The sequence below is a fragment of the Lepidochelys olivacea genome (genome assembly GCF_965140295.1).
Source record: "Lepidochelys olivacea isolate rLepOli2 genome assembly, chromosome: 24".
Taxonomy (NCBI): Eukaryota; Metazoa; Chordata; order Testudines; family Cheloniidae; genus Lepidochelys; species Lepidochelys olivacea.
In genome coordinates, this window is record NC_140434.1 from 999,331 (window position 1) to 1,018,005 (window position 18,675).

The following is an 18,675-nucleotide window of genomic DNA, read 5'->3' on the forward strand; positions in this document are numbered from 1 at the left end:
CACACTGGGCCCCTATTCCCTGGGCCTTCCTGCCAGCATGGGGGCATGGAGTCAGCACCTTTCACCCCTGAGCTTGGGCATTCACATGCTGGTAGGTGTACAGCCTGCAGTGTTGTCATGTGTGAGCACCTTTATCCTCACAGCTCTGTGCAGGAGGGAAGGGATGTTCCCATTTTACAGTCTGGAAACTGAGTCACAGAACTGACTGACTTGTCCAGGGCCTCTGGTAGACCAGGGACTAGACCCCAGGCCAGCGTCCTACCCACTGCACTAGCTTTGCACTAACCTTTGTATCCTGTGCACCCGCAGTTCCGCCAGCAGCCCCTGCTGGGTGGATGTATGAGACGGGAACTGTCTTCAGGCTCATGCAAGGACGCTCTGTTCCCACACCTTGTCATTCTCACTCTGAGGCTTCAACCTGGGGGGCCTCGGAGCTGTATCTTTTTTTCCTCCCAATTGCAACAGCAAAAACAAGCCAATAAGTGGTGGTTTGATGCATCCCTCCATGCTGATGGATTGTGTCATTACAGCCTGAGACTTCCCACTGTAAAACACACAGCTGGGGGCCGGTAACTTGTGAGGCTGCATCCAGTGCTCACATATAAACAGTATTGACTGTTCCCCAGGCACCAGGCTGCTGTCAGCACGAGCTGCCTGAACTCCATTAGGAGTGAATCCGCAGCTGGGGGTGGCTGTGTGGGGTGGGGCAATGGTCGGTCTGAGGGCGAGGGGCACCATTGGGGAGTGGAGTCAAGCTGGTGCAGCGAGAGACAGATGGGCCATCCCCAATGCCCTGTCCCAGCTCTGAGCCCCCATCGCATTACCTGCAGAGAACCTCCAATCTGGCTGCAGAGTCCCCATCCTGCTCCTGGGCTGTCAGCCCAGCTCACCAGTTGCACCCAGGCTGCCGCTTGTACCCCTCCTGCCACGGTGCCAGATGGGCTGGGTGCTGGGCTGCCGTGCACTGTCCCAAAGGAACGTGGCATTATCGCAGCGCTAAGGGGCGCAGACGAGCCGAGCTCCTGTGGCTGCCAGCTCTCTGAAGAGCAATATCTAGTGGTCGGTGCAGGGAGGGTCAGTCTTAGGTTCTCGCTGCGGCCCGGAGGCAGTGTTGTCTAGTGGCTAGAATAGGGCACTGGGGATCAGGACTCCTGGGATCTGTTCCCAGCTGTCGATGACTTGCCATGTGGCTCTGGGTGAGTCACTTACCCCATCGTTCCTCAGTTTGCCCTGAGAAAAGGGGGCAGGATGAATTAGTGCTTGTGACGCACTCGGAGGGCCTGGGGCGGAAGGGGATGCAGAGGCACAGGTATGGTTTAGTATTTTCAGCTGGAGCACCCTGTGCTCGGCCTCCGCTCCCTGCTCTTCTCAGTTGGGTGGCCCATCACTGAGTGGGAGTGTGACCCCCAGATGGGAGACGGGGGGTGGTTGTGCCGGCACGCTTGGAGGAGCTGTACAGAGTCCTGGCTGAGGCTGTGGGGTGGGGCCAGACAGCAGGCATCTCTGGGAAGCTGCCTGCAGTGGGTTGCAGGGGTAGGTAGAGCACATGCTGAGCTTCCGGGCTCAGGAACAGGGGTGGGGTGGGCAGATGCCTCCACCTCACACCTTGCTCTGTGGTGATCCATGTGTCCGCAGTTTCCCCTGTAACGATGGAGAAAGCAGAATGCCTCCAAGGCCCGTGCATTCCCGTCTGCCCTGGCCTATGGACCCAGTTCCCGTTATGTCTCGGTGGGGATGGGGTGATCCCTTCCTGGCCCTCACTCCTCTAATGCTTTCTCCTTCCTTGTCCTACAGGAGTCCATGTTTTCTCTGGCCCTGAAATGCCTTATCAGCCTGTCCACCGTCATCCTGCTGGGCTTGATCATTGCCTACCACACACGGGAAGTGCAGGTAGGTCCCCCTTGGGGCGGGAGCTCCTCCAGAGGGGAGAATCCTGGGGAGAACCAGGCACCCTTCAAGGCATGTCTGCATTCGTGGTGGTGATGAAGCCGCGTGTGTGTGTTGGGGGACATAATGCTGAATGTCCCCCTTGGAGTGGATTTGCACCATCTGTGCTGGACACGGGTGACAGGGATGCTGCAGAGATTGCCACCCTGAGCCTCGTTTGAGAGTGCAGTGCAGGCCCCCTCCTGCAGCTGCTCAGTGCCAAGACGGGAAGGGCCAGGGTCTCCGAAGAAACTCAGCCAGCCATGCTGGCTCATTCCCAGAGGACACCTGCAGCCTGTCTGGATGCTACACAAGCTGCACTAGCCCACGGCCTCTGGAGCGGCGACTCCCTGCTCCAGCCTTCACAGCCTGTCAGGAGCCCTGCTGCTGCTCTGTGGGAGGTAGAGGCCATGGAAAGCAGCTCTTTGCCCTGGAATCCAAGAGCGGCATGATCTTTGAGCAGGAGCAGCAGGGTTCATGGTCCCAATCTCCGCGTGCAGCAGGTTTCATACCGCAGTGCCTGGAGTGGGGGGTTCACATGTCTGGCCACATGGCTGGCCTCATTGAACTGAGAGGGCCAACTGCTGGTTCCCTGGTTGGCCCAGCCATTGGCTCGCTGTGTGACCGCCTGCAGGGGAAAATGTGTGTGTGAAGAGAGGTGATTGGAAAAGCAAACTTCCTGTACTGGGGGCCAGGCCATGGGTCGGCTGGGCTGGGAGGGAGCTTTGCTAGTGGAGGGGCTGGGAAGCCACCTTCTGCCTCAGCTGCTCTGGTTTAATGGTCCTTCCCACCAAGCTTCCCGGGAGAGTGATTGTATTCTCTGCTGTTTGATGCAGGGGGATGCCAAGGCTGCTCTAGCTGGGAGCTGTCCAGCAGCAAGTGGCTGGGCCCGCCCTGCTCTCAGCCTTTCCTCCAGGCTGGCTGCGGTATCACATACGGTGCTGCAGGAAGGTGAGGGACCCCTGTGCAGGGGAGAGCCGGGGTCCGAGTTCCACTGACCTGCGCCTGATTCCTTGCCAGGCTTAACTTCTACCTGAGCTGGTCTCACGCCTTGCAGGGGGCTCAGGCTAACTCTGAATGGAGTAACCGTGAGCCTCGGGGGCAGAGAATGCGTCTGCACAGGCCGTGAGATGGGGAGCCTCCGTTCTACGTGGCCAGCCTGGACTTCAAAGCACCATATGGCCGTTAGGGAAGGGGCAGGGCTGGATCCTGTGCTGTACCCAGCAGGGGAGAGGGCAGCAAGAGGCTTCAATCCACCTTGGTGCCTCCCTGGCTGGTACTGACCTGGTACTGGTGCGTAAGTGGGAGCAGCCCTGGGGATGCAGGTGCCTAATGCCTGATCCAGTGGGAACCATGAGAGAGTAGCTCCCTTCCCCCATGCTGGAACCCCGTGCCCAACCACAGCCGGGAGTTAGATTGGTGCCTGCTTGTTCCCTGGAGCAGCCCCAGAGGCCCGACGCTGAAACCTGTACGTGGGCTGCTGTGTTTTGAGACATGTTTCTTAGGGAGTTAGTACCTGCCCGCTCCAGAGCAGCGCTTTGCTGGGGAAACAGGGCAGCGCTGCTGTTCCAGTCAGCATGGATCCGAGCACTTCCTCCATGCTGCAGGGCACAGGCTGCTCCTGCCTGAGAGTAGCTTCCCCTTTGTGCCTCAGCCTCACCAGCAGGGATGCTGCCACATGTGCTATGTGAGGGTCTGAACAGGCAGGCAATATCCCCTCCCCCCCATCAGCAGGGCCTGCTGGAGCAGGAATAAGTGGGCACTGCTGACTAGCAGGGGCTCATTACAGCATCTGGTGAAGGAAGATCTAGGGGGTGGGCTGAGCAGACCTGACGGAGGAACAGCCATGCCTGGGGAGAAGTTCTGAGGTGAGCTATGTTACATTGATGTGGATTTCTTTGTTGATAAAACCATATCCAGGAAGGTCTGATCACACACTGCATTTGAGCGTTGTCCAGGAGCCTGGGTGGGAAAGCCGCTTGCTCCCAGGGGATGGGTGCTAAACTGGGGCTGGGTGAGGGAAGAGTTCATCCATCGCCTAGTCGCGTTTGTGCTGAGCGGGGCTCTGCCCAAAAGGGAGATGTTCTTGGGGCCATGTTTGGTACCTGGAAGGGCCTACTGTGGGGCTCCCTGCCTACCACGATGCTCCTCCTCTTTCACAGGGGAGCCTCAACACACACTAGCCCTAGACAGTGGGGGACAGAGATTGGGAGCAAACCAACGTCCTCATCCACAGTCTGTCCCAGCAGGCTCCAAACCTCCACCAGTCCCCTGAAGCCCAGTTTAGCCCTGACGAGCTGGCCAGTCCAAAGCGGCTGATCTTGGTATGGAAGAGAACTACCCGTTTCAACCCCCAGTGTTTGGCAGAGTTCTGCTTCCTGGCTCGAACGCTGTTCCTCCCCCAGGCCATGCTGCCTGCGGTTACCAGTGTTAACTTTACCCCCCTTCTCTAGTGTTGCCTCTTGTGCTATGGTTTCAGGATTCAGCAGCCACAAAGCCCACACTGTGCATTGGTGATGGGGTTCTCCTGGGCTTGGGGTGTCATTTTTATGTTTCTTCACGGAAGACTTGGCCGTGTTCAGCACAGTCAGGTCATAGCCTAACCAAGGCAGCTCCTAGGAGAGCAGAAAAGCCCCTTCTGCAGCAAGGAGGCACTTTATGTCTGATGGGAGAGGATGGGAGCCAAATGGAAAAGTGAAGAGGGGCACTGGGAATAGATCCAAGCCTGAGCCAGGAGCCTGCAGCTCGGCCCCAATTTCTGTGGAACAAAACCCTCTGTGTGCAGGTGAATTTCTGGTTGTGCTTTGTATGAAGGGTCCGTTCCTAGAGTTTGCACAGGCTGGTAACTGGCTAATCAGGTCTTGTGCATTGCTCTAGAATCCCACAGGCCACCGGGCTGCTGAGAGCCCTCGGGTGCTCCTGCTACTGATTGGCTTGTCCCCATTTCCAGCACTGCAGCTCCTGTCGGTAGCATCTCTTCATCACTTATTAACCCTTTGTAAATGGAGCCTTCCCACACAGAGGGACCAAGCTCCCCTTGCTCCGGCCTCGGGAACCTAGAGATTGCAGACCGGGTGGGACCAGAGGTCCATCCACACCAACGTACAGACTGACCCAGGCGCTGCAGATCCCTGATTTTTATTTGTAGTGTTATGTACCTTTGCCAGTGGCAGAAGCCCATGAGTGTCTAATAGAGGTGGTGCCAACTCAGGCCTCCTGCACTGGGAGCATCAGCAGTCCTTGCACTTCCCTTCCCTCCCTCCCTCCCTCATCTCTAGAGCTTAATTTCTCCCTCTCTAAGTGCTATTGTTTAAGATTTTGCCCCTGAGTGCAGCTGGAAGCAATCTCTTCAGAGGGAGCCAAGGGGGTTGTTCTGGGGCCAATCCAGGGGGAAGAGCCAGCAGCACAGCTACTTGCGAGAGGGGCTGGCAGTCTGCAATGCTCTGTGTGGGGAGAACCACATCCCCAGGGCTCCAAAAGCAAATGGTCAGAAGGGCAATGGAACCACTGAAGAGCAGCTGTGGGTCTCACAGGCTGCTCACAGCCTGAGCTAGCTGGCCCTCCTGGGGATGTGAGAGGAAGCCTGCGTTCTGGCTAGGGACTCTCCCGCCTTGCAGTGAAGATGATAGTCCTCCAGTGCCTTCCCACGTTTCCCCCCTGTGTGTGCAGGGACAGACAAGCTCTCCCACAATTCACCAGGAAAATCAGAGCTGCTCAAAACCCCATGGGAGATGCCCCCAGAAGTCCTAGCGCCAGAGCTGGGGGAGTGCAGCACCAGAGGGCACAGGGTGACTTGGTACAGCTTTGCAGAGTGGCTGCTCACACCCAAACTGAGCTAACCTGGGCACTCAGACCAGGTGCCAATCACCTGGGCTAGCCCTTCCTCAGGCTGCATGTCACAGGGAGCTTCTCTGTGGGGGACCATCAATGCTGCTCCATGTCCCAGGCCCGCGGCAGTCAGAGGCGCTGCCCAGTTCCTAGGCCTCCAATGCGGCTTGTCAGATCCTTTAGTATGAGAACTGGTCCAGTTGGCAGTTTTGCGTCTCTTCCCCCCCATACCAGCTTTGCAATCACCCACTGCCAAGCACACCGAGAACTCCTGATAGGTGCAACATTTGTCACGAAGTGTAAAAGCTGCTGCCCTGAGGGAACAGTTTGTTTTCCTCACTGCACAGGCCGCGTGTTTGGCCACTTCTAGCTGAGGCTAGATAAGACGCTTGATTTTTTGCGGCACTCTCAAGAACCCACGTTGTACTGTCATGAAAAACGCCCAGGGTCCCCTCGGGCTCTGGCAGTAGTCGGTGTCTGGGCAATGCACAGATTGACCTGTGACTCCACCAGAGGGACTGGCAAATGAGCGGTTGCTGACCTTTCCTCTAGCTGAACATTTCAAAGTAAATATTTGGGAGAGCTCTGGCCTTTGCAGAAATAATCTCCCCCGAGGCTGCTTTGTCAATGCAAGCTTCACCCTATGCCTGCTTGTCCTCTCTGATGAGAGGTTCCCAAAGTCCACCCCTTGAGCTGGGCACAGGGCTTCACAGGTCTGATCTACCTCTGATTGAAAGCAAAGGCAAAATTCCCATTGATTTCTGAATCAAGGCCTTGGATTCAAGAGCCTAATGTTTGGCACCCACACGCCTATCTTTGGCCTTAGCATCTCCAGGTGGCATTGTCATATTTGCCCAGCAAAGACTCAGCAACTTTCAGTGGGGTTAGTCATAAACGTAAAGCAACCCAACGAGAACAGCCCCAGCAAGACCAATCCAAGTTCCGTCTGCAGCAATGTGTGCTTTGTGTGGCACTCGGAGAGGAGAAGCAGGAAGCCAGAGACGGTGCTTGTCCTCCACAGCATGGAGTGGAGAAGCTGTGAGGGGAAAAGAATCTCTGCTACTGAGGGGTCAGAACAACCTGTAGGAACAGCAGAGAGGGGCCAGGGGAAAAGATCTTCCACAAAGAGCACCTGGAGGAAATCCACGCCTGACCTAGCAGCTGACTCCTGTAATAAAACACTCTGCCAGCATACGGACTTTCCTGCTCAATGTCTGTCACTGCTGTAAGTCCGTCGTGACCAGGGCTTGGATATGGGGCTTGAAGGGCAGGGGAGCAAGCCTGGATCCCTGCGTGCAGCTGAGGGCCATGTTCCAAGCACTAGTAGCTAATGCACCAGAAGCACCAACTGCAATCCTTGTCCATCTCCTTGTAACTCTCTCCTGCGGGTGCTGGGTCCTTACAGGTCCAGCCAGCAGCGGAAAAGCATGCGGTTTGGCTGGTTGGTCAGTTGTACTGATTAAGCTCTCTGAGTTGATGTACTTAGCTGAACAAAGAGCTGGTTCAGGGGTGGCTTGATCCCCATCTGAAGATCTACCTGGGAACAAATATTAGATCAGGGGCTTGTCCATCTAGCAGAGGAAGGTCTAACCAGAGCCAATGGCTGGGAGTTGAAGCTAGACAAATTCAGACTGAAAATCAAGTGTAAATATTTAACTGAGGGGAATTAACCATTGGAACAACTGACCCAGGGTAGTGCTGTGTTCTCCATCACTGCCAACTTTTAAATGAGGAGTGGCTGGTTTTCTATCAGCTCTGCTCTAGGGTTCACTTGGGGGCAGGGCTCTGGGCTGGGAAGTTCTGGAGGTCAGACAAGATGATCACAATGGTCTCATCTAGTCTTGGAATCTCTGAATTTCCCCAGTCAGTGTCTTCCGATCAGCCACAAACAAGAACATGTAAACCTAAGTGACAAATGTTCCTGTCTGGAGTGTAAAATCTGCCACTACAAGGAAGCAATTTCTTTCCTTGCTGTGCAGCAAAATGCAAAAAATCCTCTCTGAACAGCTCCCAGCCAGTCCTAGCCTCAAAGAGGAACAGAGTATCTTCAGTTTCCCAAACATACAGCAAATTTAGGCTGAGTAAAGAGCCAGATGGAGTTAGGACGTGTTTTCTGAGCATTAACTTCTAGGTGTGAGAGCTGAATTGAGATGTCACGCTGGTCTCTAGCTGCCTGTACATTTTACTAATAACTGACAGGAATTGATTTAGTCCCATCCATTGAGGCTGAGTCCCCAAGCTGCCCAAATTCACATGAACGGTACCACATCCCCTAAGTGTTCTTGAAAGGCTCAGCCCCCCGCGTTTCCCAGTCCCTTTGCAATGGGCTGGTGCTTCAATAGTGATGCTGCCTTGAGAACCCTAGCAGGATGGCACGAGCCGCTACAGGGCTGAGAAAAGTTTTGCCCATGCACCAGAGCAGAGAGAGGCTGCCCCTTGCTGGTCTCTCCGCAGGGCGCTTGGCAATTGCTTTCCAGATGGAGGATTTTTTTCCTCCCTCAGGAAAGGCTTTCCAGCTGGAAGCCTGGGTTTCAGTGTTGGTCTTTGCTCACGTCAGCCTGGATCTGCAGTCAGGAAGTTCAGTATGAGGTTTGGGACTTGGATGCAGATAAGACGGTGTGATTTGGTGGATAAAGTCTGGGTCTAGGAGCCAAGCCCTTCAGAGTTCTAATGTAATGCCTGTGGACTGTTCTGTGTTTGTATAGTGCCTGGCACAATGGACTTCCAGCTAACAAACAGAATTAATCGTCCGCCTCCTAGCTCTGGCAGAGACTCACTGTGGTGCCTTTGTCGACTCTGGGTCCATTGTGCCTGCTGGAAAATGGGGATTACCCCTCTTGCCCTCCCCTGGGCTGGGGAGCAGGAATGTTCTTGCAGCACTTTGAAGACGAAAAGCTTGAGCTCCATGCAAAGTCGTATCCACCTTGTTCCTGCCGAGAGATGCCATCCCAGGCTGCCTCAGAGTTGTCAGTCTCCTTTCCAGTGTAGAGGGCTTTGCGTGGGTCTTGTTCTCAGTGCCCCAGGCAGCAGACTGGTGGCACTTTCCTTCGGAGAGCCTATGGTTTGGCTGGGCAGATCAGCTCCCTAAGCGGAGTCATGGCTTTGAGGCATTCCCGAAGGCTGGAGCCCAGGCCGGTGGAAGTTCCCTGTTGCAATGGTGTCACGGAGTCCCCGGGTGGGCAATGCTCTGGAACTGCTCCCTACGAAGCCAGTCAGGACTCTGCTGAGGTCTCCTCTCTGGGAGCAGCCTGTCTGCAGGGCAAAAAGCTCACACGGCTTCCACCTTCCTGGGTCTGACCTCGGAGCATTCAGCGTCCTCTGCCCCTCCATGCGCTTCCCACAGCGAGTCTGCCTAGGCAGGGCTCCCGGGGAAGCCAGAGGGCCCTGCACCCCAACTCCGCAGTCAGACAGGATTTTCAGCCAGCCAGTAAAACAGAAGGTTTATTAGATGACAGGAACATGGTCTTAACACAGAGCTTGTAGGTACAGAGAACAGGACCCCTCAGCCAGGTCCATTTTGCGGGGCAGTGAGCCAGACAACCCCGTCTGCACTTCACTCCTTGTCCCCAGCCAGCCCCAAACTGACTCCCCCTCCAGCCCCTCCTCCTCTGGGCTTTGTCCCTTTCCCGGGCCAGGAGGTCACCCGATTCCTTTGTTCTCCAACCCTTTAGCTCTCACCTTGCAGGGGGGAGGGGCCCAGGCCATCAGTTGCCAGGAGACAGAGTGTCGGCCATTTATGTACATTGGCCCTTTGCTCTGCCATAATTACACCCCCTTATCCCACCACCTAGAGACTTAAGAAATGCATAGGGGAAACTGAGGCACCCCTACAGTATTCGGAGGACACATAAGAACAGTCCCACTTCGTCACAAATGGGTGGAACAAGCAAGAGCTGTTAGCAGCGCCATAGCAATAGGCTAGTTCCTACGCCTTAGCCCCTGGGCAGTGCTGGAGCAATGCCGGAGCTGAGTCCCAGGGTTTAACAGCTCAGGGGGCTTCTCACAGGGGCAGGTCAAGCTGCCTGGAATTGGGCCTGACTCTGATGTCAGGTTAGCGACTTTACACTATTGGCCCATGGAACCTGTATCCTGCCTGCAGCATCCAACAGGAGATGTTCAGGAGAAAGCACCGAAAGCATCAGCAGTTACAGGCCCCAAAGGTGCAAGGCTGCAGATGGAAGAACGTTCCTGCCTCATGGCAATGGTGTCCAGTTGACATTCTGATCGCTCTTCCCGCTCTTAGCCTGTGTCACTGGGCACGCTGGGCCATGCACTGTCCAGTCTGCTCCAGCCGCTGGCGGTCTATGCGACCAGGCGAGGGGGAGACCTCAGGCTGCCGTGCTGCAACACTGAATAGTGCTAAATGCCCTGCCCTTCCATGGTTCGCCCTGGCTCTTCTGGTGTTGAGGGGGGCTGAATGCTTTCGCTGAGTGGGACTTTTGTTCCCTGGGATAACGGAGAGCACAGGCCTGTGGCCACAGTGTATCTGCTCCGAAGATCCTGCTTCATCAGAGCCCTGTGTGATGCCTGGGGAGTCCGCTCTACTCCCACCGTTGTCCATTACCTTGGGCTTATCCCAGTTACATTCATGCTGTCCCACGGTGCCTGGCATGCCGGACAGCACCGGAAACTTCTCTCGCTCTCCCTAGCGTCTGCAGCTGAATTGCAGTTACCTTGACCTGATGCAGGAGGGGCAAGGCCGAGATGTCTTCCTCCTGAGGATTTATAGGCTCAACTGGCAAGAAAACCAGATAAAAAACAGCTGCTCAGGCTCCTGGTTTCATTTCTCATGGTCTGGCTTTAATGACATACGTGGGGCAATTTATGGGGCTGCCCTGCCCAGGTGGCAGTTCTCTTCCACTGAGCGACCAGCAGCCCCTAGCCTGGGCGAGTCTGACCGGGGATGATGGCTGCTCCTGCTTGGAATGGGATGCTGTGCTGGAGCCAAGCTCTGAAAGGGAGTCTGTCACTATCTGGAAGCATGAAGCCCAGCACGGAGAAATCTTCTGGCTGCCCCCATGTGAGCTGTATGCTCACTCACAATCTGTGTGAGAACAGACATAGACCTGCTCCCATTGCAACCACCAGCAGCTTTGCCACTGATTTCTGTGGGAGCAGGAGCAGGCCCAGGCCCTGTGTGAGGCTGGGGCCCGATGTTCCAGAGAGCCCAGCGCTGGGCTCCTGCCAACCCATCCCTGAGCCCTGCTGAAGCACTGCTGATCCACCAGACCTGGCCAGTGGAGGTGCTCTGGGAGAGGGCCTGCAGCTCTCTCCCCATCACTGTGGGGATGCAAGCAGGCTGGATAACTACCACCCCTCTGCCTTGGGCATTGTTTCTCCGTGGTCCTCAGTCCCCAGCTTTGCAACCTGGTCCAAGCCAGGAGCTCAGGCTGCGTTCACAGACTCAAATCTGCCCTGGGCTGCCCGTTCCTACCCATTTGCTCGCACTCGACTGACACTCATACCTGGGCCCAGCTGCTAAGACCTCCCCAGGCACCCGGCCTTGCCTTTCACTGGGGACACTGATAATTGCATCTGCAGCCCCGACAGCTGCTGGGGCCTCTTCGGATCCTGCTTCATGCACTTCAGCACAGAGCGAGTTTGATGGGCAGTGAGTGCCACTCAATCAGTGCTTTGCAGCTGGATTCCTGGGCGTGCCTGCCTGAGGTGCACCCATCAGGAGATGCCAGGCAACTGGAAAGGTTGGGCTAGTGTGCAGAACATGGTAAAAAGTTCTCTGTGCTGCAAGGGTACAAAGGACATTGCCTTAGCAAAGTGGACCATGAGGGAGTTGTGGCAACAGCTTAAGGAGATTAATGCAAATACCAGTGGCACATGGAGTTACAGGAGGGATGTTCCTCCCGAAAGCTTCCTGTGGATGCTAATCCAAGGGCCCCTGCTTTTCTCTCTGATTAAGGTCATTTGTCTGGAACGTGCCTCTCCTCACATCCCCATCTAGCAGTTCTTCCTTTCAGGGGCATACGATCATCTCGGAAGAGCCTGGGATCCCTGCTTGGCCTGCCCAGGATGGATCGCACCATACTACAAATCTTAGAGCTTGGCTTGGAAATTACAAATCTGTGGGATGATGATGTGAATCAGTGCCTCTCCTGTTGGCTCTGAAACAAAATCAGGACATAGTGTAGGGTCCAAAACAACCCCCCTTCCTGGTGGTTAGTCACTAGTAAAAAACTGAATCGTACCATAAACCTCAGCTCAGACCTTCTCCGAGGCCTAGCTGCTCCTGAAGATCCTCCCTTTGGACTGCCCAGCCCACACCCTAGATCCTCTCTCTTTAATGTGCTACTCCCAAATCTCCTCTTGTCACCTCCCCTTACATCAGGGAATCAGCAGACTGCACTTAACCCTTGCCCAGCACCTGCCACTAGGGTGGGGCCTCATGCAAACACCACCAGCTTGGTACACACCCTGTTATCATTCATTATGATTTATGTCGATTGCTGATGCATTCTGTAAAAAGTGTTATGTACAAAGAGGACTCCGTCCTGGACTGTCAGAGACTCAATGCATCCCCAACTGCCCCTCCACCCTGCCAGCTGGAGGGACTCCCTCCCTGCCTACATTATTGTCTCTCCATGCCTGTCTCCTCCCACACTCAGCTTTCTCGCTCCCACCAGCTTCCCTCTTCTCGGTGATGGTTTCGCTGTACGAATAATACCGTCTTATTTTGCTGTGAGGCCGTGACCCATGGTAAACTGTATGAGCTGCCTCTTTATTTTAGTAAGCAATTCTCCACTCCCTGCCCCAGGAGTCAGTTTGGACTTTTCCCCTCTCCAGGGTGAGTAACTTTAACCCCTTCACTGCTGCAGGTCAGGTCGCTGGCTCCCAGCAGGGAGTTTCCAGCTTAGTTGAAGTGGGACAGGGCTGGAGGATTAATTGGCAGTCCAGGCAGTTTGGAATGCTGCACAGTTAGCAAACATCTGTAAGTGGCTTATGCAGGAGGTCAGACTAGATGATCTAATGGTCGTTATACTCTCTGAAGCTACAAGGCCGATGGCATGGCAGCCCAAGGGGAAAGAGAAGGGGCTTGTGAATACAGCACTAGACTGGCGTGGGCAGAGCTGGGTTCAGCTCCTGGCTCTGGTGCAGCCTCCTGTGACACTGGCCCAGGCCCTTAGGCTGCAACTTTCAACCCTCTATGCACATCCTAGTCTTAATCTGGACTGTCCTTGATCTCCCAGATGTAGAATGGCAGCCATCACATTTACTTTCTCTTACCCTCTGTCTTGTGTATTCAAACTGTGAGCTCCTGGGGCAGGGTCTCTCTCGCTGTGTGTACATACAGCACTGAGCACTCTGGGGCCCTGAGCTCAGCTACAGCCTAGTGCCACCGTTGTAATGCAAATACGACACCTGAGGGCCTTGGCTATCCTGGTGAAAGCAGATCCTGCCAGGAGCCTGCAGAGCGTTCCAGGGCCTGGGGTTAAGCCACGGTCGCCCCTCCCCGGCTCTGCCCGGGGGCAGTGCCCCCAGCAGTGGGGGACAGATGACTGGGAGTTGCACTCTAGCAGGATGGTGCTGAATGGGCTGCCCCCCTTCCAGCCCCAACTGTTGGTCAGTCGGTTTGCGTGTGTGAGGCCAGGCGTGATATATTACAGCACTCCCCTAGCCCGGTCGGTTTGGACTGAGCTGTCCATATCCATTTGCAGAGCGGCTGCTGGGCATGCTGCTCCCGTGTGTGATTGCTTGAGAGAGCCTCATTTGTCTGTGTCTGGTAGCTGTCAGTAAAGACAGGGCCATTCTGAGGGAGGGGCGGGGGGGGGAGGAAGCGCTGGCACTGTGGGAAATGAGAGGGAAGGAAGCACCTGACCCTGGTGGAACTGGGCAGTGGAAAGCTCTAAGGCCCAGTTAGAATGAGAATGTGGGTGGGGCTGTTGCTGAGACATTCCTGCTCCCCCTCACAGACTGACACTACTGTCCTACTGGGTGAGGACTGCACAATGGAGACAAGATGGGCTCTCACCGGCTGGAGAAGCACAGAGCTGCCACCCTGTAACCATGTGTGGGGAGGGTCCTGGTAGATAAACTCTGAATTGGTAGGTAGCCGAGCCACGAGGGCTTAGCTCACGTTCCCGGTGAGGATGTCTTCAGAGCTACGGGGAGTGTCTGGGCCAGATTTTCAGCGGGTGTAAATGGGTGGCGCTTCATTGGCTTTGATGGTTATACTGATTTACACCATCCAGGGGGCCTGTGCCACATCCAGCATTGTAGGGATGGGCCAGCTCCTGTAGCCATGACAAGGCCTCAGTGCACATGCAGCCACTGGACCTGCTGATAGCGTGACTGCCGAGTGCTTACCTGGCCCTGAAGGGTCTGTTGCACCCTGCCCACCATGGGGGCTCTAGCCAGTTGGGGGGCAGCACACCTATGCTCTCAGGCCTCTTCTGTCCTGGGGCTCGGCTCCCCTGGTGCCATGGGCTTTGCCTGTCTGTGCACCCACAGCCAGACTGGGGGTGAAGGTGGCTTCAGTGAGGCACCCACAGCCAGACACCGGATCAAGTGCTCCCTCTCTCTCGAGAGGCCGGGGGATTGAATTGAGCCCCTGCCCTGTCAGCTTGTATAACAGGGTTAGGGGAGCCCAGCTCAGGCCCTGCGGCTTGGTTCAGCACCACTGACCGCCACCCCCAGGAAGGGCCTAGCAGCCAGAGACGAACTGCAGGAGCCCAGGGCCGTGCACCAGCGCTCGCCTGGAATCCCTCAGCGGAACACTGTGAGGAAGGCTCCAGCTGCAGCCAATCAGAGGCTGAATTTTTCTTGTACCCTTTAAGTCAGCTTTGGGATACAAGACAGCTGGGGGAGGAAGGGGAGCTTAAGCCTGAACGAACACCTAATGGGAGGAGATGAACGAGGACAGATGATTATTCTCTGAGAAAGATTTGGAGCCCCTCCTCCAGCCCATGGGTGACCTGCCTGTAGCTGAGTTGCCCGCAGGCATGGATAGGGTGGGCTCAGAGACACGTTAGGGAACTTGGGAGTACTTGACTCTGGTTTCAGGGCCGTTTGCTGCTCCACTCCTATGAAGTTAACAAAATGAGGGTGAGCGGCTTCCTGAGCAGTGAGCGTCTCCCACCACCACAGCACCCAGCCACCACCACTGGGCGTGAGGAAAAGAACAGGCAAGGCCAAGGGGTGAGGGTTTCCCTGTCTCCTGTGTCGGACTGAGCCTGTCGCTTGTGAGGGGCTCAGAGCAGGGGGAGCAGATGAGGATACTGGCTGTGGGTGCTGCAGGTTGCTTCCTGAGAGACTGGACCTTCTCCAAGGCTCCGTGCTGGCTCCCTTGCAGTTTGTATCCGATGGAATCCCTCCCTTCCATCAGGAGAGTTGGCCTGGTGCCTGTGACCTTTACAGACAAGGGAACCTGGCCTTTCCTTAGGAGAGGCTGACGTCAAGTGTTACTGACGTTCCAGTAACAGTGAGAGGCCCTAGCCATGTGGGCCAGGTCCTGCAGAGAGCTGGGGTGAGACCGTCTCTGCCTCCCCTCTTGCCATCAGCGTGATCTCCGTGCCCTCAGTGCAGACCTGGTGGTGCAGATGAGAGGACCATGTCGCGCTCTTGCTCTCTGTTGTTGGACTTCTCTGAGCAGAGCAGAAGGGGGTGGGGGGGGGGCAGCTTTAAGGCTGAAGGCAGCTGCTGGGGAGATTAGGCTGTCCACAGCTGCTTGTTCTGTTTAGTCACATGAAGCTGCTTCACCTCCCACTACCTCCGGTAAAAGGTAGTGCTGAACGTTGGCCTGGCTGGGTCAGCAGTTCCGGGGGGGTGCACCTTTCCAACATGGGGAGGGAGGGGCTGAGCCAGGCCTCAGCCAAACAACCTCCAGGGCATGGGCACAGGTTGGCTGAGGACTGGGATATAGGCACGTCCCTTCTCTATTAGGGGGTCTGAAAACCAACTAGGCAGGGACCCATTTCTTTTCCAAATTCAAGCCAGTTCTGTGGAAGAAGTAGCACTGAATGGAGGGGCCTGATGCTGCATCTCTTGAGACGGTGTCATCAGGGAATCCTGGCTGGCTGGTAGCTCAAGGCAGGCTATCTGCCTGTTCTGTCTGACTTTATTAGGTCACATGGGGTGAAGCTTGTCTGCTGCTCCCTCCCCCAGCCCCCAAGCAGGGATGCCCAGTGCAGGAAGCAGATGTGCACTGATTTCCAAGAGCAAAGATGAGAGCTTGTCCTCTCCTACAGGGATTGGGGTTTCTCGCTCTCAGCTAATGGCTTGCAGGCTGAGAATGCTAATGAACCAATTACCTCACTCTTAAGGTCCGAGCGATCCATTCTTGAGCAGAACAGGCTGCCAGCTGATCCAGAACCTGGCCTGTAACAGAGGCGTTTGGGGGAGAGAAAAGTAGGGCCCCCTTTCCCTCCCCTGACAATGTAGGGTGCAATGTGTAGCATATATAAATGGCAGTGCTGAGCATCTCTTATCCAGTGTGGGCTCTGTGCTACCCGAGGAGCAGGCATTGGCCAAGGCCAGCTGAGGTGCTCATTGTGGGCAGCTTCTCCTAATACGATTACTAACACTTGGAACAAACACAACAATTTCCCCTCTCCCTATGTTGGATGCACATTAGCCACATAAGCATCATGGCTCCCCAGGAGATGGGTAACCCATTTTACAGATAGGGAAATTGAGGCAGAGAGCAGGGCGGGGACTTGCCCAAACTTCTTTTCACCCCAGGTTCCAAGTGCCATGGGTGCTGCCGTTGCTTTGGCTGCAGCGTGGGCCCAGCTCTGTAGAGCATTTGTGGTCAGTGTTTGTGACGAAGTGGGACTGTTCTTAATGTTTCCTCTGAATATTGTGGGGGTGCCTCAGTTTCCCCTAGGCAGTTCTTAAGTATCTAGGGGGTGGGGTAAGGGGGTATGATCATTGCAGAGCCCTAGAGGGCAGGTGTGTGCAGGGGTCTGGACACAGAGAATGGCTGACACCCTGTCTCCTGGCAACTGATGGCCTGGGCCCTTCCCCCCTGCAAGGTGAGAGCTAAAGGGTTGGAGAACAAAGGAATCCGGTGCCCTCCTGGCTGGGAAAGGGACAAAGCCCAGAGGAGGAGGGGCTGGAGAGAGTCAGTTTGGGTCTGGCTGGGGACATGGAGTGAAGTGCAGACGGGGTTGTGTGGCTCACTGCCCCTCAAAATGGACCCGGCTGAGGGGTCCTGTTCTCTGCACCTACAAGCTCTGTGTTAGACCATGTCCCTGTCATCTAATAAACCTCTGTATTACTGGCTGGCTGAGAGTCCCGTCTGACTGTGGAGTTGGGGGGCAGGACCCTCTGGCTTCCCCAGGACCCCGCCTGGGCAGACTGGCTGTGGGAAGCGCACGGAGGGGCAGAGGAGGCTGAATGCTCCGAGGTCAGACCCAGGAAGGTGGAAGCCGGGTGAGCTGTGTGTCCTGCAGACAGGCTGCTCCCAGAAAGGAGACTTCCCCAGAGTCCTGCCTGGCTTTGTAGGGAGCAGGTCCAGAGCATCGCCAGGGACTCCGTGACAGTGTTATTCTGGCAGGCTGCCAACGTTGCCTGAGGAACGCAAGTGAGAAAAGGATCATGGTGAATTTTTAAAGAGTTTATAACTCTGCCTAAGCTGAATGGAGTTGCCTGGCCCTAGCAAAAGGCAGGGCACCAGTGTCAAGGCTTTGTCCCTGCCGAAGTTCAAAGGCCTGCTGCAAACAATGAAGATGTTACAGCTTCTCAAAGAAAAGGACATAAGAATCTTTTATGATGGAAAGTGTTAGGCAAGCTAACTACAGGGAAAGCTGGCAACGGCCCCCAGAACAGTGGACAAGGACCATCGCTGGCTGCTCAGGCTTCTGGCAGTTAATGTTAGAGCCTGCCTCAATAGCACTCCTGTAAGGATGTGGCTTGGTGGTGAGCTGGCTGAGGCTAGGGGTGCTGTGGGGATAGTACCCCCAGCCTCCTGCATAGGGGAAGGCCTCTTTTCATTTCCAGCACCCTGCTGATGAGCAAGGTGTCAGAACCCAGAGCAATAGACTCAATGCAGACCATGTTCCAAGCACCAGTACAATGCCATGCCCCCAAGGAAAGGCAGGGGGTGTAAATGAGACAGACCGAGAGGGCCCTTCCCCACTGCTCAGGCTCTTTGGAAGGATAAAGACAGCACGTATGGCTGGGGTCCAACTGTGCACTCCAGCCTTTGTCACTGTGGGTTTTAACTCTGCTCTAACGATAGCGGATATTAACTGGTAGGCTGGTTGGGAGCACTTGCTGGAGGTTGGGCTGGGAGTCGCATCCCTGCTATTAGCAAAAGGAGAACTTTCCTTAAGCATGGCTCTTTTCTTTGGTTTGTGGCCAGGCATGGGGAAGGGAAACTGAATCCTCTCCCATTTTCTACCTCTTTGTGTCATTAATTAGTACTCTCTGGGCAACCGCAAATGGATTTCTCACCCTGCTGCTGCAGGATGCATCAGGAGTCGGTATGTATATAAACGGGGGGGGCTGCATTGTAGTCACATGGTCAACATCACTGTTAGTGGCCCCACATTGCACCTCCGTCTTCCATGACCTGTAGATGAGAACATAAGGAGGAGATTTTCAAAGGTGCACGTGGGGGAGAGCTGGGTGCCGAACTGTCCTTTGTGCCTTTGAACCCCATCCTGCTTTGCCTCCCCCAGCAGACTAAGCGAGAGAGCTAACCAGGAACTGGGGAGCAGATTCAGCCGTGCACTCGTGTTTAAAATTAAGCATCTGCTGGAGGGTTTTGCAGAACTGGGAGTGCTTAAAGCAGCAGGTGCATTCTCTGCGGCCTGGCCCAATGCACCAGCGCAGGCTCCGCAGCTGTGGAGCTGAACCCTGCTTGAAACTAGGGTAACTGGCACCTACCAAATCAAGCTCATGGCAGTTATCTCTGCACGGAGGGCTTGTATGGGTGTGGCCACAGACAGCTGAAATCAGGACTGA

The 18,675-nt window shown here is 55.5% G+C and overlaps 1 protein-coding gene across 1 annotated transcript in view; it reads left to right on the forward strand.

The window, feature by feature from the left end:
• The window catches only part of KCNN3 (potassium calcium-activated channel subfamily N member 3), an 81,101-nt gene that overhangs the window by 15,319 nt on the left and 47,107 nt on the right, over window positions 1-18,675 (forward strand). Inside the window, exon 2 of the mRNA XM_084614093.1 lies at window positions 1,795-1,890. Within this exon, the coding sequence (XP_084470219.1) occupies window positions 1,795-1,890 (96 nt within the window). The remainder of the gene's footprint in view (window positions 1-1,794; window positions 1,891-18,675) is intronic.